Raw genomic sequence first — 26500 nt, forward strand, 5'->3', positions numbered from 1 at the left:
CGCGTCCGCGGCCCCTCCCGTCAGGCCCCGCGGTGGGCGCGGCGCTCCCGTCGGGCCGTGCGCGGCCGGAAGCGGAAGTGAGTGCGCTGGTAATCATGGTGCCGCTGGGGTGGGGAAGGAGGTGCCGCCGCTGCCGGGAGCTCGGTGAGCGCGGCGGTGGACGAGGCTGGAGGGCGGCGGGGCCGCGTCTCGGGGGCCGGGCTGGGGGTCGGAGCGGTCACCGCGCAGGCCCTGGCTAGCCGCTTCTCCGCGGGGCGGGGCGGTGCGGCAGTCCGGGGCCGGGCCGGGGTAGCGCCGCGCTCGGGGAGGGGACGCCTTCCCCGGCCCGCGGGGCCGGGGCCGCGCCGCTCGGTCCGGCACCCCTGAGGCCGGGTGGGCGGCCGGGGCGGCGGGGCAGCTGCCCGGCCGCGCGGTGCTGTGCCTGTGAGCGGAGCGGGGCCCGGCCTGGCCCGGCCCGGCCTGGCCGGGGCAGAGCCGGCTGACCCGCCGCCGCCCGCCCTTCTGTTGCAGATGAGTCGTTACGGTCTAAGCTCACGATATCGCACTGAGAGGCGGTGAGCCATGGGGGAGAACAGTCCCGAAGGCAACGTTATCTACTATGAAGTGGAGGAAGACGATTTAACCCAAGATGACAATATGATGAGGTTTGCTGATAAAAACGGGCTGGTTTCTTCGTCACCTGGGACGGTCTATGACAGGACAACTGTTCTAATAGAGCAGGACCACAGCGTGTTGGAAGATGACGAAGATGAAGGACAGTGTGGTGATCACTTGCCTTTTTTACCAGAGGGTCATGAAGAAGGATTTCATTTAATAGCAGATCATGAAGGAATGTCCCAGGGTTATGTGCAACATATTATTTCTCCAGATCAGATTCATCTAACGATAAATCCTGGTTCAACTCCTATGCCAAGAAATATCGAAGGAGCAACGCTCACTTTGCAGTCTGAATGCCCGGAAACCAAGCTTAAAGAAGTAAGTAGCTAAATGTGATTCTGAATTTTAGGCTAATTGTGAGTGCTTTTCACCTGGTGACCTTAAATGCTTTGAAAATGTGTTTCTCTAAAGTTGTTTGCTGGGAGGTGACAGAAGTTTCCCTTGTTCTTAAAGGTTACTGTATAGTGGAGTGAATTACACTCCATTAAATCCGCTGGTACTATTAGTGATAGTACTGCTTTGTGCTGCTAGGCATAACTGTTTCCCACAGTCGCTTTAGTGGGTCAGCAGCAAAGCTGTGAGCGTCATCAGTTTTCACTCTAATGTCCTGCTGTGTTCTTGTGAAGCAGCCAGGAAGCAGTTTTTGACATGCGGTAACACACTAGATAGCAGGAGAATATGGTACTGAAAAGGTATTTGTATTAGTAGCTTGTGTGACTTTAGCAGTCTTTCCTTTTTCTTTTGGCTGGGCAATTATTTCCTGAGTTCAGAGATAACTAAAAAGAACATGAATTCTCTTATTCTGTGGTTATTCTGTGTTATTCTTGAGAAAAGGGCATCCAAGTTACAGGTTAAATTCCAGACTGTTGGCGGTAGTTAAAGTATGAAACTTAAGATGTCAGACTTAAAAGGACTTGTAGTTTTATTGTGTCACTCACAGGGGAACTGTGAGAAGAAAATAAGGAAACCTTTAAACTACTGTCTGTTGTATTTTGAAAGATTAAGTCAGCTTACGTATTTAAAATGGCGGTTACTTTTGAATTCTGTTTCCTTAACTAATTCTACCTGCATGCAAAGTGCTGAGGGCTTGTACAGACTGACTTGGGATTCTTGCTTTTAGGTGCAAAAGCAATGCAAAGTTGACTGAAATACCAACACAGTGACAACTCTGTGCTCCTTTTTTGGCCCTTCTAAGTTAAATAAGGGATGATCTGTACAAGTGTTTGTGCTAGTATCAGTGGTAGTAGTATCAACTACTTGTGTAACTGATATTCAGCGTCAGAGAGAATTGCAGAAATGAGCCCTTGCTGGGAAAGGGAGCTGGGTTTGAATGCTCTGAATAATTTAGATTGGCAGGGAACCTTCATTATTGCTCACTCAGCAGTGAGGAAATGGGGCTGTAGGAGGTCAGCTCTGCACTTATGAAACTTCTGCTCTGAGGTTTGCTCAATAAGCCCATTTAAGTCTAAGGAACTCCTTTTGCTCAGTTGTTATTCGTATTAGCAGCTGCTGTATCCTACCTTCTTAGCTGCTAAAATATTTAATTTTTCTATGTCAGTCACATCAGCACTTTCTTTTTGTAGGATAATAAGCTTGCGATCTGTAGTGTCTGAGAACAGTTTGTACTAGCTTAACAGGTGTTGATGACTGCACATGCAATTAAACTGACTATTTCTTCACCCCTCCTTTTTAAAAAAGGCTTGTAAGACCTGGAATTTCCTAATGAAATCCCTTATCCGAACTTATTTTCCATGTCTTGAGTTAATTTTCTGGGGCAGGGAGGAGTTACACTATAATTTGAGTGCAGTGGAAATAAGCCCTAAGCATATGTGATACTCTTCCATCTTGTAAAAGCCCTTTTTGTCCTGCTGTTTCAAATGCTTGATAAGTTGTCTGGAGATGGGGAGGGGAAATCTCTAAAACCCCTGAACATTTGGCTCATCTCTAAAAGTCACCAGTCCAATTCTTTGGGACTTCCAAAACATCTGTAGCAGTTCTAACACTTGAGATAACTGTTTTAAAGACTTAAATCTTCAGGTCAGTCTTAGACATTTATGAAGCAAAAGAGGGTTTTACACTTTGTTAATTACCTTTAACTTCCTTTTGTTATACTTCTCTCACTAGAATTCTGTCTGTAAGAATAAATGTGATTATAGTCTTACATTTCAAACTAAATTAATTTTTTTGTTCAATGATGACAAATATTAGCAGTTTAAGGGGAATCTTGTAAACTCAAGATGACTTAACGGCAAATTGAGCAGTTTAAGTAAGCTTTGGCACAGTGTATCAGGCTCTGTTTTTGACAGTCTTGTTGATTTATTGGACAATTAGTTCCTACCTCTAAGGTAAATGCTTAATTAAGACTCTTCCAGCTTCCCTGTGGTGCATCTCCTTGGGAGAGATGGCACACTGTCCTTTGCAAAAAGCATATGTGATGCAGCCACAGCCTTTGTCTTCAAAGCAACTTGTTTCTGTATACTTCGTATCCTAGCCATCTGTGGTTTTTCCTGTGCTGCCATGTTTCTTTTTTGTTGTTGCTTGCATATGACGAGTCTTGAGTACTTGCTGCTGTAACTCTGAGTCTTTCATGTTCAATATCTCTACATAATTTTATGTGTATAATCAGTGCTTATTTGATGTGCTAATGTTCCTAATGTGAAAAGAGAATTAAATGCTTTGCTGCTTTATAGAAAGTTTTATTTTGCTTAGAACATGGTGGTAGTATTGCTTCTGTCTGCAGTATCCTTCTCGGAATAATTTGTGAAATGAAGTCTTGGCCTTTGAGAAAAGGGTGAGCACTGCAAGGCCTTTGTCATAGTTCAGGCCATTAAACTGCAAGTGTTGCTGCCATCTTCCTTTAAATATGTGCATTGGCAGCTAGGAACCAAATCCTTAATCTATAATTAGCACTATCCTTTTCTTTCACTTTCTAGACCTACATGTAAACACCTAGAAAGATTAACAGACTCCTCACTTGATTATTAGGTAGTTCATGCCTGTGTCAAATCACTTGTGTATTACGGGAAGTACTGTGGAGAATGTCCTGAATGCAGTATGTAAAATGTTAATTTCCAGCTGCCTTAAAACTCTAACAGGGAACATTTACTTCAGTACTGATGCAGAAATTGTACTTAATCTGATGATCCCTGGTGAAGATAACGTGCCCCTTCTCATCTAATAAAATGTACTTTTTGACCTTGTGTCTGTGTGTTACCAGTCTGTGCTCTTGTGTTTTGGCTGACTCAACACAACCAAACTTCTTAATTATGTTGTAACTGTATTGTAATGCTTGGATATTTATTGATAACTTTTACCTGATTTGAACTATAAATTAAGGGCAAGTTGCTTTACAGTAAAATTACTGTTTCCTTCTCTGTATGGTGCTTCTAATAATGCTAAGTGACTAGGTAAAAATGTGAAGACTTCCAAAATCTTTTCCTCTTCTAGTTACTGTTGGTCATATCATCTAGATCATTTGCTCATTCTAAACACTTGATGTTTTTACTCTTTTCTCTTCTTACGGTCTTGTACAAAATCAAGGGAGAATCAGATGCAAACATTTAACAGCTGGTTTTGGTGTAGTGTACCACTTCCATTGCTTTAGCATACATGGATTTCTTGACTAGTAAATCTGTAGTAAGTTAAATGCTTTATAGTAAACCTTGGATTGCAGGAGGAAAAGATTTAGTGAGAATTTGCTCTGTATTGTGAATTTCATGGTAGGCTGCCAAGTCATGAGTCCAAACATGACGTTTTCCTACATGTTCTTGTATGAATTCATTGCGTTTCCTTTACTTAGGGCAGCCTGGGTAACTACTGTCTACAGAAATAAGGAGAAAACAGTGTATCTTAAATAAAATATAGTATCAAAAGAATCTGAATTAATATCTCCTAACTAGCTTTTTTTCTTAGATTTTTTAAAGCTGTTACAGTGAAGTGTAGAGTAGGTCCTCTTCCCCATCTGTTTTATAAAAACAAAACAAAAAAACCCACAAAAAAAATCCACAGTCTCCCTTGTTAGGTGGGAATGTAGAGAGGATTAGAAGAAGCAGCCCTTCAACAGGGCAAGATATTTTGAAAAGAAAAGTTTTTGGGTTTTGGCAGTAAGTCTCCTGAACTGTAGTTTTTAAAAAGCCCCATAGTATGGGTAATTTTCTGCTAGTCTTACTGGGACAAAATGCTTTTTTATACATGTTCTTTCTCCATACTCTGTAATTTCTTTCTGCTATCCTTTCTTCCCCTACTATATTTTGCAATAGCTAAATATTTTTCATGGTAGTTACAATTCTGTGGGATAATGCTGCTTCTCAACTGTCACGTGAAATTGGAAAAGCATGGAGAACTAGTTCCTGGATGTGTAATTGTCTGTTCAAGTCTGCATTTGAGAGTAAAGTGTCTCCCTGGATTAATCGAGTAGTAAGATAAGTGTTGATGATAAATAGCTTGGAATACTCATCTCCATTTAGCAATATGCTGTTAGCATCACCTATATATGAGAGGCAGGAACTGAATTCAGTACTAGTCAAAATGAAAACTACTTCTATTTATTTTATAGTTGTCGTATGTCTTGCTAGCTTTATAGTTAAGATATTTCTATGCTCTGTATAAGGATCTCTTTTAGATGTCTAACCTGCTTTAATATTCTCCAAATACTAAGGTTTTATCAAAGGAAGGCGAAGGTAGATGCCAGTCTGTTGTTGTGCTATCAACAAGAGACTACAGATTGAGACTACACAAGAGATTACTCAGCTCCTATATACTCAGATTTTGTAAAGCTTTCTTAAAGGGGTCCTGCTGGCATATTTGTCCCCTACAAAACAGGTTGGAAGTAACTGAAAGACTATTTATTTCTCTCTCCTTCCGGAGAGCCATTGAGAACCCAAATTATACCTGGTATGAGTTTGTGCCAGGGCACTATATTACCACAGGGCTTCCTGGGAAGCTGTTGGGGTGATGTGTTTAGTTAACCGAAATCCCTGCCCTTACTGAAGAGCTTGTTTCCCAGGCTACCCTTATTCTAGAGGTGATCTTCTGGACAGGTAGAGCCTGGGTCTGTGTAACCTGATTGTTACAGCCCTGAGAGGTGTGCCTTGGTGCTTTAGGCCCTAGTTCTGTAGTTACTGGCATGAAGGCCTTAAACCTGTATATATAGAGAGGAGTGAAAGCATGCAATGAAATATCCTTTGGGTGCCTCAGTTCTCAGGTACTTGATCTAATAGGCATGTTCTTAAGAGGAAATGCTGAGTGCACGTGGCTCAAATTGACATCATTAAGGGCTGTTACTTTGACTATTTGAGAAAAAGAATCTGAAGGTGTGTACCTTCCTTTGGACCTTACAGCACTGGTATGGTCTTCAACAGTACCAACAACTGTTAGCATAATAAATAATGTGTTCCAGATCCCCTCGACTGTCCTTATTCTTGTGCCATTGCAGTACATGAATGGGAGACAATTCTTGGACAAAACAAATGCATTTCAGAGTGCCATTTACAGATCTCATAGTGGTTTTACTGAGGCCCATTGTTCCTTTCATTTGTGTGGTATTGCACAAAGCATTAATCAAATTAGTTACTTTGTGGAAGGATTAAAAAATATGCAGTTCTTAATTAGGCACACCAAGAACGATATGGTTTTGGTGTTACTCCTACTTAATGCATCTGCCTAAACTCCTGTTATTCTGAGAGGAGCATGATTTCAAATAAAGTGATTTTATACTTACCTGACAATAGATCAATGCATCCCATGTTATTCTGTTCTCAGCTTCCAAGCCGTGGTAGTAAAGAACTGTGATTATCGAATGCTCTTTTCTGTTGGGTGTATATAAAGAAGAAAAGAAGAGTTGATGAGCCATGAGATGGGTAGAAACCCATAAGTGTTACCCATTGGTTATGTATAGGTTCATCTGGTTCTCCTGGTATCAACCTCCAATTCAGTATCTGGTTTTTTTGAAGACAGTCTGCAGCCTTTTCTAAGCAATAATACTAGGAACTGTGAGATAGGGGCTTTGTGCCTTGGAAAAGAGGAAAATTGCTGGCTTATGTCCTGCTATATTATCTTCTTGACTACTTGTTAGAATACTAAATCTGAAAGTTCCTGCTTCTCTGTTGTGAGTTTGTGTTGCCCCTTTCTAAACATTTCCAAATCAACATCTTTTGGAATACTCTTCTGCTTCTTGCCTGTCAACCATCAAGTCCTCTCTTGGGCTCTATAATCGCTTTTAGATGTTAAGATTTCTCAACTGCAACAGTCAAATGAAAGCCATCAGTCTGATAATTAATATTGAAGATAAATTTATTCAAGCATATCAGATGGCTTATTCCTTATACTTCACAAGAGAGAATGAGATTTAATTAAGTGTTATAACTTGCACACTGGAAGCTTCTGCATGGTCTATTTCTGCCTGTTGCAGAAGCTGGGAAGGCTACCAGATCTAGTTCAATGTGAAATTGTTTCCTGGTGATCTAGATAGCTGGCCGAGAAATCTTAACACTTGCTTTTTGACGTAAAGCACCTTGTTTGATTCATTACACTTCAGGCATTGACTACTTCAGTATACACTGAAGAGAAGAACGAAGCACAATGAAGGCTGCTTTTGAGATGAAGTAATAAATGGACTGATGATTAGACCATAGGAGGTGGTAAAAAAACTATAGTTCTCATTCAAGATGTTGATGGGAATTCAGCACACAGGGCAGTGCTTTTGAGGGTCAGGTTATGAAAGTGTATTTTCCCTTGTCTTCATCCTCCACAAATAAATAGCTCTGCTAGAAGCACCTGAGCGAAATGCAGGTGCTACATATGGGAATAGTGGATAGGTTTGATACCCTCTTAGCATCCTTTCTGACTATTCTATCAGATTTTTAGATAGAAACATTTTGAATTATGTTTTTTCCTTTCCCCCCCTCTTCTATTAGATTACTGTTCTTCTATAAGGTCGGCCTGCTTTCCAATGTTTGCCACTCCTTCCTCACATAGTGCAGCAGAAATATTAAGTTACCTGATAATTAAAAGGCAATATTTTTTCTTTTTTGCCTTTGGGGTCAAAATCTATTCCATTGTCTTTGTTTAACTGCAGTTCTACCCTGTCTGGATTCCAGAAATGCTTAAAAATTAAGTATGCAGCATTTTGTTTCTTAGGTTAAGAGATACCAGTGCACCTTTGAGGGCTGTCCGCGCACCTATAGCACTGCTGGAAACCTGCGCACTCACCAAAAGACACATCGTGGGGAATATACTTTTGTCTGCAATCAAGAAGGCTGTGGCAAGGCCTTTCTTACCTCCTACAGCCTCAAAATCCATGTTCGAGTGCACACTAAGGAAAAGCCGTTTGAATGTGATGTGCAGGGCTGTGAAAAGGCATTCAATACACTGTACAGGTAGGAAGTCTCAGCCTATTTCTCTTGTAGATGTGGCTGTTGCTGTTTTGTAAGTTGCATCTACTTTTTGTTTGTGTCTGAATACAATTGTTATGCTTCTTCCACGTACAGATATGAATATAATGGCCCCCCCCCCCCCCCATGTGGAAATGCTATACCAGAAGTAGGATGACAGAACCTATGATGACATACTTAGCTTATTTATATTACAATAGTATCAAAGGTGGTGCACAAACACAAGGAATTCTCAGATTTGCTTGGGAACTTCAGAAGTGATATCAGTTACTTTCATAAGCTAGTTACCTTCAGTTCAGAATATGTTAAGCCTTTGATTGCGTCCTGCACATTTAAATGAATGGCTTGCTTGCCTCAGGTAGGGGCTGTCTCATCCAACAAGTCACAAGAGGGATTTTTTTGGCATGCTTTCTAGGTTGAAAGCACATCAGAGGCTTCACACAGGGAAAACATTTAACTGTGAATCAGAAGGCTGCAGTAAATACTTCACAACGCACAGTGACCTGAGGAAGCACATTCGAACACACACAGGAGAAAAGCCATTTCGGTAAGTTGCTGGATGGCAATTTTTACTTCTGTGGGATTTATGTAATGGGCCACCTGTGCCAAGAGGCAGCTATTACTGTCCTGAATGAAAAGCTATTCTCATGAGAAAAAAGTGAAGGCAGCTAGCATTTGAGCATGTTTGTTCTAGAGCGCTCTCAGTTGCCTGTAAAAGTGGGTGAAATGACTGTCTTCAAAGACAAGAATAGTCAAGCTATTTTTTTAAATGCAAATGTGTGCCACAATGAGCATGTTTTTAAATCGTATTGCTGCTTCTCTGCTGTGATGCAATGTTTGTTCTGTGAAAGAAGACCCCCCAAATGCTGACATCATGCTTGAATTTGAGTCCTATTCAGAGCCCTGCTATAGTCTGTGTAGCATGCATAGCAGCTGTTGGGAGATAACCTGATTGCTAACACAGATTAGCATTAGGCCAGCTTTTCAGTGTCCTGGGACTATTGTAAAGTGTGATCTAAGGTTGTAACTAATGCATCAAAGAAGCCTGATGCTAACTCTTCTGTGATGCCTCATTCAGGTGTGAGCATGACGGCTGTGGAAAGGCTTTTGCTGCAAGCCACCACCTTAAAACACATGTTAGGACACATACTGGTAAGTCCATAGGGTTTGTTTTTTTCCTTAATTGAGCTTAGTCAGTCTATACTAACTCTCAGAATCCTAGTATATATTTATACTTATGTAAAATATGGGGGTGACACCAAGCTGAGTGGTGCAGTTGATGTGCTTGAGGGAAGGGATGCCATCCAGAGGGAACTTGACAGGCTGAAGGAGTGTGCCTATGTGAACCTCATGAAATTTAACAAGGCCAAGTGCTAACTCCTGCACCTGCGTCAGGATAATCCCCAATACTCCACTTATGCACTTCCATTTATGCCTGACAGGTCTTGAATTTCATGAATGTGTTTCACAAATGTATCAGTAATGATGCATAAAAATTAAATGTTGTGTTCTTGTGTCACTTCACGTGGTAAAACAGAAGCTTTTGTCTGCAAGACTCCCAAGAATGCTGAATGTGTGAAGTGCCATTAAACAATCTTGTTTGTATAAAATATTATTACTCTCCTAGGTGCTTTAAAAGTATGTATCTGATATAATGTCTGTAAGTTTGTTATATATGTTTTGCCCTGCCTATAGGGGAGAAGCCCTTCTTCTGTCCCAGTAATGGCTGTGAGAAGACTTTTAGTACACAGTATAGCCTGAAGAGTCACATGAAAGGTCATGAGAAAGGACATGCCTATAATGCACTTCCTAATAACAATGTATCTGAGGTTAGTAGCACTTCTTCCTAATGCTTCTGTGTTAGATGGAGATAAAACCATACTTTGGGGAAGAAATTATTTGGTCTGTAGGGTGTTCTAAAGGTATAACATTTAAGACTGGGATTTTCAAAGGGAATTGTAACTACTTGGTGCCCTGTCTCCCATGAAGAAACCCACGGGTGCCTCTTTTGAAGCAAGAATTCAATTTGAATTCTGAAATTGCTGGCATTCAAGGTGGCAGCGTAGGGTTTATTCTCATATGCTGTGTTTACAGTGTGCTGATAAGAAACAATGGGATCAGTGTTTTTGAAACTTCTAGCGTGGTATTTGGTTACCAAGTTTTATTTAGAAATGCTCATCTACATTTGTCTATTAATTTTAATCACATTAAAATTAACACTTGGGTTACTGCTGCTTTGACGAGATGCCACGTACTGACACAAGTTTATAGGCAATTATATATATTATCATGCTTTCCTTGTAGATTCTTATGTTTTAATCAATACTATGTAATAAGTGTGTGAAGTAAAATAAATACTAACTGTTAAGGTTTAAATTTTTTATTTTCTATAGGCTGATTTGTTCCTGTGCTAATTTAAAATTCTAGGTTAATTTTTTTGAAGTAATGTGAAAGAGATGTTAAGAATCCTTGATAGCTACTAAATATCCTTTGCTTAGTAATATTGCTCCTCTGATTTTAGAACTGAGACTGGGGTCACATACAGGTAAAAAAAAATATGTATAGGCAGAATTGTGTGGACTCTTAAAAAGTAATTAAAACACTTCTGACACTTTTTTAATACATAACTCAATTTCTTTTTTTTCCTTACAGGATACAAGCCACTCACTTTGTCTGAGTGACTTAAGCCTCATATCAACAGATTCAGAATTGCGGGAGAACTCTAATCCAGTGAGTTACTGTCCTGGAATTGCCTCGCCCATAATCCGAGTTTTGCTTTTTTCTGGCAATGTGCTTGTCCTGTCAAATAGAACACAGCAGATTTGATACGTATGGCCAGTGGCTTCTGTTTCTCTTATTCAGGCCTCCAGCATACTCTACTTTAGGCTTTTATTTTGCTAGTGGAGGAGACGTACTCTTTCACAGAATAAGTGACTTTACATAGAATTGTTTTAGATGTACTGTATACTGGTTTTGGTTTTTTTTTTTTGTGTGTGTCTTGTGGCAGTTTGCAGGAGGCACTGTCTTGACAAAAAAATGTATGTTTCTTACACACCCTGTTGAGCCTGTAAATATGACATACTATTGCTGTCCTTTTTGGAATGTTGGAAAAAAAAAAAATTTCTGTCTAAAAGCAGAATAACTGAGTGAAAGAGGGGTTTTCCTCCAAAATATGCAGTGCTTAATTCAACCTGTTTTTAAAGTCTCTGCATCTGATTTTACCGTAATAATGTTCTTGCTTATTGATAACTGTTGACTGAGCTCAAATTTTACATAGAGGAAAATTATATACTGATGAGGCTGTGTCATTCTTTTGTGCTTTGATGTGGAAGCAGTGTGCAGCTTTTTAATATATTCTGTTCCTAGAGCAGGGTGGGTGACAGTAGTGCATAAGAGTCCATAAGTGGACAGACAGTCCAGGATATAATCTAAGCGGAGCTATTTTGTTTCTGCTCCAGAAAAGGTTTCACAAACAGCCAAGAACAAATTAATGTCTGTTTCTAACAGAGTATTACAAGAAAAAAGGGTTAAACAAAGTGTGGATGCAGAAGAATATATTTTACTTCTGAAGGACTTACTTATTTTTGTAAGGATTTGCTCATTATGTTGGTAAACTTGATTGTGGGTAATAAAAACTAAGTGTCATTTTACAATAGGTAAGTGAAATATGTTGCCTTTCCTGAAGGTGGCTAGTTAATTGGAGAGGCATTTCTGACATTCATACGCTGCTTGACTGGGATGTGTGCAAAGTTTATGGAGACCTGAAATATAATGTTATCTGATGTCTTCCTCTGTATTTTCTATTTGCCAGACACACGGACAAGACCTTAGCACAATCTCACCAGCAAGCATCTTTGAGTCTATGTTTCAGAGCCCGGATCACACTGCAAATCAGGATGACTCTCAGCAGACAGGTACAAATTGTATCTGCATTATTTTGAGAGCTTTTTGACAGTTTTCCCCCCTCTGCATACAGGTACTTAATTCAGCATTTCAGACTGAAGATTACTGCCCCACATAACTCTAAGTAGCAAACAGAACTTTAACTTCAGTGTTGAAATTCTTTTGTGTTGAAATGCATTGTATTCACAGACGGTGTAACACGCAGGCAGTGATAGGGGAACTGACCGAGTATTTACAGCATGTTGTCATACAATGCTGACATTGATGCTCTTGGACTTTCCACATAAGCATTGTTTTCAAGCTTCCTCTCTTGACGTAGCTGCACAAACCGGCTGATAAAAAGGCTTCTCAGAGAAAGCTAATGAGGCCAATCAGCTTGTGTGTAGTATTCAGTGTTACCAGCTTCCTGAATTTGGACCTACTTTTAGATTCTAGTGTTACATGTTTTTGAGCACTAGTCTGAAGATGTGAAAGAGGTTACTTAGCAAAAATCCATCAGCTAGCTGTTAAGTTCGTGGAAAAAAGTTGTTTGTTCAGATTGTACAAGGACTGATGTATTTATATTTTTTCTTTGTTTCTTTTGGCAGCTGCCTTGATTGAAGGTTTTAACGGCGATGCAGACTCAGTCACTGCTGTTCCGCCTTCTGCAGGAGACTCGGCATCGTTGTCTCTTCCACTTGTACTGCAGCTTGGCATCTCTGAGCCTTCGCATTCAGCACTACAAGCCTCAGCAGCATCTGCTGCTCCCTCCTCCATAGGAACCAGCTCACAGCAAGCTGCATTTGGAAATCCTGCAACTGTTTTACAATCCCCAGAAGTGCCTGTTCCTCACAGCACACAGTTTGCAGCCAGTCACCAAGACTTCCTGCAGCATACTCAGACACCGCCACAGCCCATTGTACAAGGACTTTCAGTGGTTGCTGGGGCATCTGCCCCAACAGCATCAAGTGCCACTGAGCCCCTGCCAGCTGTAGTTCAGACTGTGCCTGTTGGTGCGAACTCGGTTCTGACCAGTAATCCAACTATAACAATTACTCCTTCTCAGAGCACCGCTATTCTGCAGTCCAGCATTGTCATGGGAGAGCAAAACTTACAATGGATCTTAAATGGTGCCACTGGTTCTCCGCAAAGCCAAGAACAAATGGTTAGTATACCCAGCACGGCTTTGAAACAGCTTGAACCATCTCTCTTCCTCCTAGACTCCTTGCTTTTTGAAAGGAAGGAGATCAAACCTCTAACTGTAAGATACAAACCGGGATGGAGTATTGTATAATGCTTATCACGTTAATATGCATAAACATGTCACCAATGTAGCCCCTAAAATAGAGAAATAAATAGAAATAGATAGAGAAATCCAGGGTGCAGAAAAATCTTGCTTTCTTCTTTTTCCCTAGTGGCAGACTTCTCACAGCAGGTATCAGCTTGGTTTATCCAGGACAGTGCACCACGTCTGAGAATATATGTGGGTTTTTATCTATTACTTTTGAGAAGTAGAAGCACAAAAGACTCTGTGTTTAGGCATTTTGTAATCTCTGTCTCTTCCTAATTTAGCCTGATAATGAAAAGTTTTCTGGGAAAACAGAATGTTTCTGGTTCTCCAGTAAATCTGGATAGCTGAGACTTCAAGTGTTTTATCTTGAAGAATACCGTTGCCACCTTTAGGCTTTCTCAATTGCACATGGTCAAGAGTGAACGGGTGCAGGTACAAGGAGTATGAGCAAGCACAACAGTTTTTCAAGAATTCAGTCATTCAGTTGTCAAAAACCACAAGCTATGTTAACAAGCATGTGGTGTGGAGGGTGATTACTCCCCATCTTTAGGACTACTGAAATAATACTCTGAGTTTTGGGATAGCCAGAACATAGCCCAGAACCAAGCTAAATGTTATAATTTTTTTTTTTATTTCCCTGTGCATTCTCTTTGAAATATGTGTGTAGCTGTTTCTTTTGGTTGCAGCTGTTTAGAATTTGAACAGTGAAAATTTGATTGGAACCAACTCATGCTTTTTTTCTTGTTTTCTTTTTTTTTTCTTTAAAGCCACAAGTTCCAAAAGTAGTAGAAAAGGTTTTTTTTACCACTGCATTACCAGTAGCTGGCAACACAGGTAAGCTTGACACTGAACTTGCTTTTCTCTCTTTCTCTGTTTGTAGTACTGTTAGCTTGACGCATTTGTGGTGATTTTTTTGCTTGCAGAAATGTTGAAGAAAATCCTTCCATTTTTTTTACCTTCCTAAGGTTTTAAGTGCAGTCTGCTGCAGACTCAGAGGTTTGTGCTGAGATCTGTCCTGTAGTAGTTTCTCTAACAACTTTTAAGATAATCAGGTTCACAAATTAGATCCAGTATTGATAAAAATGGTATTTTAATGGAACTTACATAGAAGAATAAAAGACAGAAATGCAGGGACATAATTTGTTTTTTGTTCTTCTAAATGAAGACACGAAACGGGTAGTAAACTAGTAAACTTAATCAGTTCTTTAGCAATTGTTTTCGGTAAGCACTATCTGTGAGATTCATCAAAATGATACACAACTGTAGAAGTTCTGTTCCATAACATGCTTCCTACACAGTGTTGTTATATTGCAAAGATGAATCAATCAATCAAGAGAGATCAGGTAAGTTTAAAACTTAAATTTTAAAAAAGAAAGGAAGCCAGGCAAGTAAAGCAGCATAGGAAGAGTGAGAAGGAAGCATGAGAAGCAAGATGGGAGAGGAAAGCAGAGTGGAGAAAATGAACAGCACAATGCCTGTGTTGGTGTCAAGGAGTAGAATTGCTGGTGTAGTGTTGTATCATCATCTTCAAAGATTAGTGCATAGGGACTGGGGCATTTGAATGCCACTCTTTATTGGATTTTATGCAGTGAAAGTTACCATGGTTGTCAGAGAAGAGACATACTGTGCTGTGTAAAAAAATTTAGATCAGACTTCTAATGCCTGGGTTCAACCTGAAGAGGTTGGTCATCAACAGAGAGTATCTGCCACTTTTTTCTTGTTTTTCATCTGCTAGAGGTGTTCACTGTACTTGAACAAAGTAACATGTAATCTCTGCTGCAAGGTGCATACAATCTAATTAAACAAAGATGATTTGTCTCTCCCTGCTGTGAAATTACGTAGTTCTGTTTTGTTTTGTCTTTGTTTCACCTTCAGGAAACCCTGTTCAGCAGATTGGTCTCAGTGTTCCTGTCATTATTATAAAGCAGGAGGAGGCCTGCCAGTGTCAGTGTGCCTGCCGAGACTCTGCCAAGGACAAAGCCACCGTTAAGAAGGAATGTTCCTCACCTGATCCAAAAGCTTTGGAGCAGCCAGCTCCCCAGCTGCAGCCTCAGACCTTTCCTTCCTCTTCCCCTTCTCCTTCATGTGGGCAGAGCAGTCAGATAGTTAACCCTTCAGACTCACAGACTGAAACATTAAGTGCCATGGATGTATCGGACTTCCTGTCCCTCCAAAGCCCTGAAACCCCATCTAATATAATTCCAATCGAAGCACTACTGCAGGGTGAGGAAGAAATTGGTTTGAATAGCAGCTTCTCTAAGTGAAGATGTTCCAGATTTTCCTTTGCACCTGGAGGGTAAAACCCTTCTCCTTAGAAGCAGAAACTGAAGGATCAATTCTTTTTCCTTCCTTCTTGGAAGTTTTGTGGCTTATTTCTGCTTCACAGATGTCATCTTAGTCACGTCCCAGGTACATCCATCTTTGAGAATCTATCTAAAAAAAGAAAAGGTAAAAAAAAAAAAAAAGAAAAAGCTAAGTTATATATGAACTGTTTTGGCTGCACTGTCTGTCACTTTTGCTTGTCATATGTGAACACAGAAGTTAAGGTTACTCGTGTGCAAAAAGATTTTAAAAAGAAAAAGGGGGTTTAGTTTGTCTCCAGTTGCACATCACTTATGTTTGGGATTAAGGTACTGGCAGCAAGTGGGTCTTTGTTACAACTCCTTGGGTCTATAATTTTCTTCTGTCTCTTATGTCTGATACTAACCATGCACTATGAGGGGAGCCCAGGGAAGGAATTTGCTGTAGTAGAAAATGGCATTATTGTAGAAGATGATTTATCCGCAATTTTATTGGAATGCGATTGTCACATCACTGAGTTGGGAACTGATGCCTGGGTTTGCTTTGTACTAATGCTGTTACTAAAGCCTACAGAAACTTTTGGGGAGTTTATTTCAGTACAGCACAAGTACCTTGTGCTCCTGGTAGATTTGTTCATTTAATTTCATTAGGACTTAAAAGTGTGGTGGCAGACACTGTTTCACAACATGGAAACACAATCGGAGCCCCTGCTTACTCAGGCTCGAGTCTGTTTTCTTTGCCTCTCTTTGAAGGATGCAGTGAGTCCCAGATGTAGTCAGATTGGTGCCTGCTGCTCTTTTGATTTATTTGGCTCTGTTCAGAAACAAGTCATCCTCTTAACCCCCGTGACTGTTTAATCAGGAGCATGGTGCCTTTGCTGGTTACTCTCACCTGTCAAGAACAACTCTAGGAAAATTTTCAGAATGATTCAACATAAATTCAGTTTGAATTCAGTGAGTTTATCCTTCAGCTGTCCGTAAATGCTTTCTTTTTTTTCTGTTAAGCTATATAATTTCTGCCTAAATCTGCCTCCAACCTACTGCGATGCCAGCTTTTTGTGCACGGGGCTATTTCTTGATGAAAAGATGTTACACAACATAGTAGTTTTTCATATCAAACTGAAAGTCTATATTCTAACCTACTCAGGGTAAATAAAACACAAACCCCCCCTTCCACCAAAAAGCCTGTAATGTTGCAATAAATGCAGTCTCATTCTAAATGGTTTATTTATGCTGCATTATTTTAAAAGATGTAATTTTATAGTGTTTTATCCATCTTTCTGGCTTTGGCTGTCAGTCTTTTGTGTTAAAGGAAAGAATATTAAATAGACTTTATTCAGTTTACAGTGTTGTCATTAGTGAGATACAAAGATAATGACTGTAAGCCAATTAACGTGGAGTGTCTCTGCACACTAAATTTAGGAATGCCAGCTCCTAGTGGATAGAGATCTTTTACTCTTTGTTTGTATTTGATCAAAGCTGCTCTCTGTACCTGCTGGGGGGAGAATTGTGTGAGTGCAGCTAGATCTCCCCAGGATGCTGGATGATTAGCAGGGGGTTTTTAACCCTCTTGTGACATGCTCTGTGTAGCCTTACCAACACTGCTGTCGCAGCTTTAGCTGAGACAGTGGCTTAAGTGATCTCACGTGCTATTCCCATGCAAATGCGGTGCCACAGCACAGATGGAAATGGGTTGAAGGGAACTGGCTTTTCACCTCTGTGACAACTGTCTTCCAGTTGTTAAGAGCAGAAGGGTAAAACTTTGTCCCATTAGGGTGAATGTGAGGGAGAAGAGGCTGTGCAAAGAATGCTTTGTGCCTGGGAGGTGTTGTGTCACTCTACTAGGGCAGAGTGCTCTGTTTTGGTAATTGCAGTGATGAGCCTGGGGACACCAGCTGAACTGGAAACATGCTAATTGTGTTTCCTTTCTGTGCATGTTGGTGTGTGTTGTAGTGCTGTGCAGTGCTATCGCAGCAGGGATGTGGGTCCTGCGGCAATAAGGTTTGCATCCATGAAACATGAATTAACAAAGCGTTTTATATTCTGTTCTTGTAATGGTAATCCCTAGAGAACAGTGAGATGGTGGCCCCCTTTGTTTTTTTTTCCTACAGCTTCATTTTGTGATGCAGTTTGGTTGCACAGCAGCAAGAACTGCTTTGAACACAAAAGAAATTGTCTCAAACCTGTGCGGCTGGGACTGTCCTCGCAGGGATGAGTCTCCTGCCAGCTCTCTTGCATAGAGCTCCGCTTCGGAGGAGTGCGAGCGGTGCCTGGGGCTGTGGGGGGGTCCCCATGGGGCACAGGCCACCGTGAGGCACATAGTGCAGCAGTGGTGTTTGAGGGTGAGTGGATGTATGCATGTGTGCATGTTGGAGACTCTGCTATTGCAGGAGCCTGTAGATTCCCCTGGAGTTGTGGAGTTTTCTCTAATGGGGACAAGGGTACCAGATGTGGCCTGAAATGTGACAGCTGGGAGATTTAGTAACCTCTTCTGAGCCTTTCTGTCCTTCAGGGAGGCGTTTTCCCGTGCTACTTTTCCTACTCCTGACTTAGTCCACCTAAAACACGCTTCTGGTTGGACCAGATAGCATCTTCAGAAACTCCTTTGTGACAGAAATGAGTATAAGAATCTACCAAAGGCTTTGAAATCGGAAGCTAATTTGGAAGTGCGGTGATTGGCAGCAGTGAGGTGCTGCACACGTCCTTTCTGAGTGGGTGTCAGAGGTTAACTTCTCTGCTGTTTTCTCTTCATAGCTACTGTTTTCTATTAGTGTGTTCTAAGAAAAGCAATGTGTTCCAAGTTTATGCTGAATTTTAGGTGCATTGGGTTTGCCATTACCCTCTTGTACGTGCATCAGGCAGGCTGCAATTTAGGTGAAACTAATTAGAGCTTTGTAATGAGGCAAGAGCAGTGTGATTTTTGTGAACGCACAGGCTGCCGCACCACGGACTGTGCAACCCACCCGATTGCATTGTACAGATGTGTGCTTTTGTTGTTTAATTGTTGGTCTGCTTTCCAGAGTGTTCCATGCTGCATGTATCTGATACGTTTCACAGTGGACATTTGCATCATCCCCAGTGCTGTGTGATCCAACATTGTGCTGCTGGGGCGGTCGTTAACACGCTTGGATGGGAGGAGATCCGTGAGCAGCTGGCAAGAAAGGGCAGTCGCAGCAAAGCCTTGAGATTCCTTGATGCCGGAGAATTTTCTGTCCTTCTCCCCTTGTTGCCCCAGCATTTAGCATAATCACAATAACATTTTTAATAGAGGGGAGAGTTTCAACTGTTGCAGATCTGTTAAGATGTTGAATTCCCAGAAAGGGGCATGTTCTGTTAATACACTGCAGCCTCTGAGAATAGTGTGCCCTCCCTCTGCAAAATCTGCATTTCACGAACCCCTTTAATTATGAGTCAGAGAGCAAAACTGCACTGCTCTGGGTCATTCTGTGTTAAGGGTTTTGCTGTTTTGTGGCTTGTGGGGATTTCCTTGGTTACGTGCAGTTTCTAGATGGGTGCAGAAGCTTAAACATGTAGAATGGGTCAAATTACCAACATTGGTAGCTCGAGCTGCCAAGCAGTGACCCAAGCAAGCAGACTTGGCGTGCAGTTGAAGGCTGTAGAAGTTGCTTTTCATGCTTGTAGATGGTAGAGGGATGGAAAATCAGCACTGTTCAAATGCTGGTACTGAATTATATAGAACAAAGTATGAATTGGGCACTTCTGTAATGCTGACTGTGTCCAGAAAGACTAGTTCGCAGAACCTCATACTGGTATCTAAAATGCACTTTAGGTTATTTTATCTTTAACCCAATTGCTGCAATTTCTTTTGTATATACTTTCACAAAGTTTATTTTTGCTCTGAGTAAAAGTTAACAGGGGTGTGCAAAGATGAGCACTTAACTTGGTGCAATACTTGTAGCTAAAGATCATTGTCCCATGTGGTCGGTCTGTCTGTGTCTGTCTAACTGAATATATATAGTAACTAGCTCAGTGACATACTGCCCTTCCCTGTCTATACCCAAGAGAAATTATGCATCATTAGCAAACGTCCAATCTATGCAAATACTCCACTGAGAGCACTGTGCTTTAGCAGGCCTTTTCTCTCACGCTTTCTGGTGGGCTGCTTGTCACTTCTGTTGGACACAGCTGTGTTCCTTGGTGTATATCCTTTCTCCCTTGTCCTCCGCTCTGTTCTGCCACACAAGTATGAACAGAAGTGACAAGCTGTTCTGAAACAGGCATGTTGCACCTTTAAAATTTGTCTTCGAGATCGTTTTTGATGTCATGTTATCTGCCTTACTTCATGGAGGATGGCGCGTCTGTAGTCATCCAAGATATTGTTTTTGCAACTGCAGCAACATTGTTAAACTGTTTACAGTACTCTTCCTGCACCAATTATAAATAAGGCTCGGAGAACGAACTAAAGACTGGCCTGTTGGTTGTGGAACTGCTGGGGGAGATTAGTTAAGGTTTAATTGACCTTGGAGTTGATTTGAGATGAAAAGCTGTTCCTGATTTGGGGGGGGAGCACAGCTGGCAACTGAAATGAGAGGCAGCCAGGTCTGTGTTGTAGAGCAGATAGGAGCTTGGTGTCATGTTCTTTGTTCTGCCGCTGGCTGGCTGTGAGACCTTGGGCAAGTCACTTCACCTCTCCATGCCTTGGTTTCCTCCCTGTGAAATGAAGACAATGAAACTTGTCTTTGTAAGATGCTTTGAGATCTATGGGTGAAAAGTCCTTGGCATTAGTGATCTGAGCTAGCTGGGCAGAACTGTTAGACTCAATTTGGACTGTAAGGCAAAAAAAAAAAGCATGTCTTTAATAAACCCTACAAATTTCTGATTGCATAGTTTTTAATTGTACACTATTTTTTCCGTAACATATTTTGGAAACAATGTCAAGTTTTTATAAATGTTACCTGTAGTTGATACTCATGGACAGGGCTGAACTTTTAACTTTTTTGCGTCTTGTCTTGATATATATCATATGTTCTAGAAGTTGGATTCTGTGTCTGCACTGAGAAATGCAAATTAAACTGGATATTTATGTAGTAGTGTACATAGTCTAAGTGTGTGTGTTCTTGGAACTAGTTTAAAAATCCCACACCATGCTTTTGGTGGTGTGCAAGCTGGCCAAAATTTGGTTCATTATGCAGTGTACACTTTCTCAAATAAATGCAGTTTCTACTTTTTCTTAAAAGAAATTTTTTTCATATGATCTTTTTCAGCAAAATCAAGGGTATGTTTTTGCAGTACCGTAGTTACAGTAGCTGGTATTTCTTGCTGTGTAGCTTTGTGTCCTTCCACTTGCTTACTGAATCGGAGCTATCTGTCTGACCCTTGTTTTGGAGAGAGAGAGTTGCAGTTCTATTTCACACAGACCAACATCGGCGCAGCAGGCAGGGATGTGCAAACCTCGAGCCTGGTTAGTTACCGAGGTCGTCTTCAGCATCGACATCCGCAGCATTGTCAAACCAGGAGGTCTAGGAAAACCGTAGGTTGTCCACTTACTGCTTTTGTTTTGTTTGACACTTATGGGGAGCTGGGCAATGGTCTTGGAGATGACAAAATAAAGGAACCCCAGTTTTTCAAGAATGTGTGTATGGTATTAAAGGAATTTATTTAACTATGAAACATGGGAACAAATGTGCTTACATTGAGCAATGTGAAGATGTTAGTTACAGGTACAGTACTTCCAAAGGAAGAGCATCTCCAAAACCCAAAAAAGAGTAAATATGAATTTGTATTTTTTGAAGAATGTAAAATGTGAAATAATGGTGTTTGCTTAATTGCTCATTTTTGTATGAAGTTAATATTGTACTTTGAAATATCTGCAAAGAAGTGGAAATTAACTTTTTTGGAATTGAAAGCAATATTAATACTAATGGAATCCTAATTAAATGCTTATTTAAACGTTGTCTTACAATAGTCTTTCCTAAGAGGATTTATAAATTATTTGGGAGATGTGTGAGCATCCTTCCCCTGCCCCCTTCGGACAGGTCAGGGCATGAAGGTATTTCCAAATCCTGACAGACAACAGCATTTGCCTTAGCACACTCCTCCCTCCTCCACCAAGGGTGACCTTCATAAACCTCATATCCCTAAGTTCACTCAGCTATGGCTAAGATTTAGAGCAGATGCTGTGACTTGACAAATTGTTCTTCATTTGTGAAAATGGGAAATGCTTGCATAGTCCCTTTCATGCAAACACCAGCTGTGTTCAGTGCAGGTACCACAATGTTGAGCACCAGCAAGGCACTGTAAGGAAGCAAGAAAGGCAAAATTTCTGGTGGTAAAGATGGTAGTTTTAGCATCCCTGCTTTGAAAGTTTTAGCTCTTAAGTACTTTCCGATGAAGAGAATGAGGACTTTGGGGGAAGCCAGTGGCAATGAGGAAAACAGACTGACTCTCCACTCTGAATAAATCAAGCTTTCAGTGTGGCAAAACATTTCCATGTGGCTAAAAAACCCTACCTCCCCATCTCCAGACCTGGCCAGCTGTAGCTTTTTCGTGTGGCTGTGACTGCAGGATTGTAGGTATTAGAGATGGTGCACAGAACAATGCACAGCTTTCATGCTTCCCCAGCCCCTCTAAAATCAAGTCAGTCATTAGCTAGTCCTGCTCCCCTTAACTGTCAAGGAAAGAGCCAACACTTGAGACAAACCGGCACGATCTGTTTGAAGGCCGTTCCTCCTTCAGCAAGAAGCCACTGGTCTCTACGCAGGCAGAGGGGGTGAGATACAGACTAAGCCTGTCTTGCTTTATTTTAAAGTGCAAATTCAGTCAGATGAGGCATCAGTGCAACGAGAGAAAGTGAAGTCCGAGGCCGCAACTGAGGCAACTGGCTACGTTCACGGGCTTATCGGTCTTCGGTTTTCCCTGTCGCTAACCGGTACAACGGAGCCCGTAACCGAGCGAAAACCTTCGGTCCCTGCTGGCGCTGCCGGCTCGGACCGCGGCCCCCGCGGAGACGAACTCCTCCAGCCGTTCCCGGGCAGACCCGCCGCGGTCCCTCGCCGAGGCTCCTCAGGGCTTCGCGGCCCCCCCGCCGCCAGGCACGGGGCTCCCCGCGGCCAGGCCCGGCGCCGGGCGAGTCGGAGAGCAGGGAGGGACGGGCGGGCGCGGGGCCGAGCTCGCCTCCCCTCGCCGGGCCGGGGCCGGGCCGGGGCCGGGGCCCGGGCCGGCGCTCACGCAGGGCGGGCGGCCGTCAGCGCCCAGGGCGGCCTGGAGGGCGGCCATCTCCGCCGTCAGCTGCTCGCAGGCGGCGATGCGGGCCCGCAGGTGCCGCTGCCGGGCCTCCAGCAGGCTCCGCAGCCTCCGCAGGTCCTCCTCCACCTGCGGGGGAAACAGCGGTCACGGGGGGCGGCGGCGCCGCGGGCCGGGCCGCCCCCTGCCCCGCCGGCACCCACCGCCGGCCGCCCGTGGGGCTCCCCCGCCGCCTCCATCCCGGGCCGGCGCAGGTACGGCCCGCGTCGCCGTGGGAACGGCGCCGGCCGCCACGCCCCCGGATGTGCGTCACCGCGCCGGCCGCGGCGGGCCGGAAGCGGCTCTTGGATGCTGAGGGCGCGGCGGGCGGCGCTGGCGGGGCTGGCTCGGGCTGGGGAGGGAGCGCCGGGCCCGGCACCGGCACCGGCACCGGCCCTGGGCCTGGGCATCGCCCGCAGCGCCCGCCTGCTGCTGCCGCCCGGCGGCGCCGCCCAGCCCGACCCGCAAGGTGGAGGCCGGGTCCGGGGGGAGGCGCGGGTGGCGGCGTGGAGGGAGGCCGGGCCGGCGCGCCGGGAGGCCCGGGCTGGGCGGGGCGGGGCGGGGCGGGGGGTGTCGGGCCGCCCCGCTGACCCGCCGGTGTCGGGCAGGCTGGAGGGAGGCGGTGGCGGCCGCCGTCGGTGCCTTGCAGGCGGGCGGGCTGGTGGCGGTGCCGACGGACACGGTGTACGGCGTGGCGTGCCTGGCCCAGGACTCCGGCGCCGTGCGGAGCATCTACAGCCTGAAGGGGCGGAACGGGAGGAAGCCGCTGGCCATCTGCCTCGGGGACGTGGACCGCCTCTACAGGTGGGCGCGGGGGCTGCGGCCGGCCCGCGGAGCCCCCCGGGGCTGGGCGGGCCGTGCCGCCGGTCCGCGGGGCTCTGCTGGGCTCCCGAGCCCTCCCAAGAGCCCGGCGGCACAGCGCTGCTTCCCACGGGGCGGCCGGCGGCTGCCGGTGCCGTTCGTGGCGGGGAGCGGCCGCTTTCTGCGCTGCAGAGCGTGAGGCCGCGGGGAAGGGCTGCGCTGGAGCCGCTTCACAGCGCCCAGCACCCGCGGTCCGGGCCCTCTAACGCTTCCTCTTGCCATGTAGGTACTGCCAGGTGAACGTGCCGGACGAGCTGTTGCGGGACCTGCTTCCAGGACCTGTGACCCTGGTCTTAAAACGTTCAGAAGAACTAAACAAAGACTTGAATCCTTTCACGTCGGTAGGTCTTTGCTACAGGACGCATCTTGGGGTTTGAGGGACGGTGCGCTATTTCTGTGCTTCTGCTGTTGTAGCTTTTATTCTGACGTGTGTATTTAGCATGCTTAGCAGTGATGGGCATTCTCCCAAAGCTGGTTCCTGTGCTGTCGTGCTCCCTGCGACTTATTTGAACACGGCACAACCGAGCGCTAGGGCCTAACTTACAAAGACACATCTTGTATTATTGCTAGTTCAGCGGGTGTTGATGTACTGATTGTCTCGAGTATCAGCTTTAAGTCAAGAGGGCTTTAGGCAATGCAAGATTAAAAATGGTTACTGTGTGTAACGCCGAGCTCTCTTCTTCCTTGTAGCTGGTTGGTGTTCGTATTCCAAACCACCCTTTTATTAGGGAGTTGGCACGAGCTTGCTGTGGACCACTGGCTTTAACAAGTGCTAACATCAGCTGTCAGGCGAGCACGCTGACGGTTTCGGTAAGGCTGGTTTTGCCACTAAGTGACGTTATTGTGGTAGTCTGTCAGAGCCCCAGGCTCTCACAATTGGAAACCAGCTTTAGCAATAAACCAAGAATTTCTCTGCTGCTATTATATATTGTTTTAAAGTGATAATCTCTAGTTAAAACAGCCTGCAGATACGTGGTGTGGGGTAACTGTCTTGCTGTGATCCTCACCTTGAAAAGCGAGGAGGGCAGAGCTGAAAAGTAGTATTTAAAGGCTTATACACGCCTTTTGAAGTGGGTGCCAAATCTGAAAGATGGAAATGGCTGTAGGAGGGGTGGCTATGGAATGAGACTGCTGCTGCCTGTACAGCTCCTTGCAGCCTGGTAACTAACAGTAACTCAAGGAGATATCTTTTTGCAAAGCTTGTGACCCTGGTGATGGTGTAGTTGGGCACAGTAGCAGACAGACACCTCGTCCTTGCCCCCATATGTCTTGATAGACTTCTGGCTTTTTTTGTGCACTCCTTAATAAACAGTGGTGCAGCTAAGAAGTCTTCAACCAGAGAATCCTTGTGGCTTTCCTGCATGTCTGAGAGAAATCTGTTCTAAGAAATCAAACCAAGATGTGTTCATGATAGAAAAAAAGTGACCTGACCTGATAGCGGAAGGGGAGAGACCACCTCCCTTAACAACGGAATGTCCAGTAGTGTCTCTTAAAACACAATCACAAACCATCTTCGGGACTCTTAGCCACATCTCTTTTTTTCAGGAATTCCAAGACCTGTGGCCTCAGTTGTCCTTAATCATCGATGGAGGCCCAATAGGGGATGTCCAGAGCCCAGAGTGTCGTTTGGGGTCAACTGTGGTTGACTTATCTGTGTCGGGGAGGTTCACCATCATTCGTCCTGGCTGGTGAGCACTCTTTGCTGAGCAGAACTGTAGCTTTTTCTTTAAATGAAATGAAGCTTTCAAGTTAGGGTGGGTTGTGTTTTGCTTTTTTTCCCCATAGTAGTTGAACCTTCACGTTAATCCAGCAGGCTCAGAAATACTGGAAGTGCTCTAGATTCCAAGCCCAGGAGACCCCTTTCTAGAAGCTTCTATGTGAAACACTCTAGTTCCTGGAGTTCAAGTTCTCCTCGACTCAAAATGCAATACGGGGTCTAGCTGATTGCTCTTTCCCCGAAAATGGAGTTTAATCCTTCAAAACCTTTTTTCTTACGGTTCTGTTTCACCCCACAGTGCACTGACACCTACAGTTGAAATCCTGAGGCAGAAGTATGGCTTGATACCAGAATCATCTTGAGACTTCAGACTCTGAGGAGGCTCTGCAGAGCTGGTAAAGCTGGGCACTGTGTGCCTGCACATTCAGGAAATGGGCGTTCGTGGCCTTGTTTAATAAGGTCAGTGGGTTATGTGAAGGTTAATAAACAAAAGATTAAAAAAAGGTAAAAAAATGAAACAACAGTTGATGGGTATCTGTTAATTAATATCACATCTGCTGTGGTCTGAGAAACCCACCGAAATATGTATGCTGACCTCTCTGTGCTGCTGTACCATTCCCAAATACCTGTCTGTTTTATTAACATGATTAGGCCTTTGAAATACAGTAGTCTGAATGCCAGACTATTCTTAGGATGGGATGACGAAGATAGTGTCTGATCTACCCTCCCCTTAACACTTATTCCATGTCTTTGTTTATTGTATCTGCACTGAAAGAAAAGCAAAGATGGAAAAGAGGTTTTTTGAGCTTTCACGATGTATAGCTGTGGTGTTCTCTGGCTGTTTTTCTCTGTTCTAATTGTAATCAAAACCTACTACTGAGATGAAACTAAGTGCTTTTGAAAATTAGCAGTATTCAAATGGTCCCTACCTAGACAAGAGCTGCTCAGAAGGACCTGGCTTCCTCATAATACAAAGAATGAAAACAAGCTCTTAGCTTGCTGATATTCATTTTTTAAATGTGGACTTCTTTCTCTTGATTTTGTTCTGAAAACAGTGCTAAGCTGAAGTAAATGGGGAATGGATGAAAGTTTCCGCTGGTATTTATTCTTCATTGAAAAATAAAGTTTATGGAGCTGCTATTAATTTAAAAAATGGTAA

At 43.5% G+C, this 26500-nt stretch overlaps 3 protein-coding genes across 4 annotated transcripts; 2 read left to right on the top strand and 1 right to left on the bottom strand.

Moving 5' to 3' along the window:
• Window positions 1-39: 39 nt before the first annotated feature.
• On the top strand, window positions 40-21444 carry MTF1 (metal regulatory transcription factor 1). 2 transcript variants are annotated; one of them, XM_052810841.1, is made up of 11 exons: window positions 40-144; window positions 511-975; window positions 7795-8033; window positions 8464-8595; window positions 9127-9200; window positions 9744-9877; window positions 10701-10778; window positions 11860-11962; window positions 12539-13095; window positions 13989-14055; window positions 15064-21444. In XM_052810841.1, exons 2-11 carry the CDS (start codon window positions 562-564, stop codon window positions 15483-15485), a joined length of 2220 nt encoding a protein of 739 aa, XP_052666801.1. In that variant the 5' UTR covers window positions 40-144; window positions 511-561; the 3' UTR covers window positions 15486-21444. The 2 variants fall into 2 exon arrangements, with proteins under 2 accessions (XP_052666801.1, XP_052666802.1); XM_052810842.1 differs by having other exon boundaries at window positions 15097-21444.
• Window positions 20924-26500, top strand: YRDC (yrdC N6-threonylcarbamoyltransferase domain containing). The gene is made up of 7 exons (XM_052811664.1): window positions 20924-21012; window positions 22202-23232; window positions 23372-23567; window positions 23851-23965; window positions 24315-24434; window positions 25170-25312; window positions 25640-26500. Exons 1-7 carry the CDS (start codon window positions 20924-20926, stop codon window positions 25701-25703), a joined length of 1758 nt encoding a protein of 585 aa, XP_052667624.1. The 3' UTR covers window positions 25704-26500.
• Window positions 21033-23043, bottom strand: LOC128152504 (translation initiation factor IF-2-like). The gene is made up of 2 exons (XM_052810843.1): window positions 22928-23043; window positions 21033-22853 (listed from the first exon to the last, which is right to left on the bottom strand). The coding sequence occupies exons 1-2, from the start codon at window positions 22961-22963 to the stop codon at window positions 22545-22547; spliced, it is 345 nt and encodes a 114-aa protein (XP_052666803.1). The 5' UTR covers window positions 22964-23043; the 3' UTR covers window positions 21033-22544.

This window comes from Harpia harpyja, chromosome 16, assembly GCF_026419915.1.
Source record: "Harpia harpyja isolate bHarHar1 chromosome 16, bHarHar1 primary haplotype, whole genome shotgun sequence".
NCBI lineage: Eukaryota > Metazoa > Chordata > Aves > Accipitriformes > Accipitridae > Harpia > Harpia harpyja.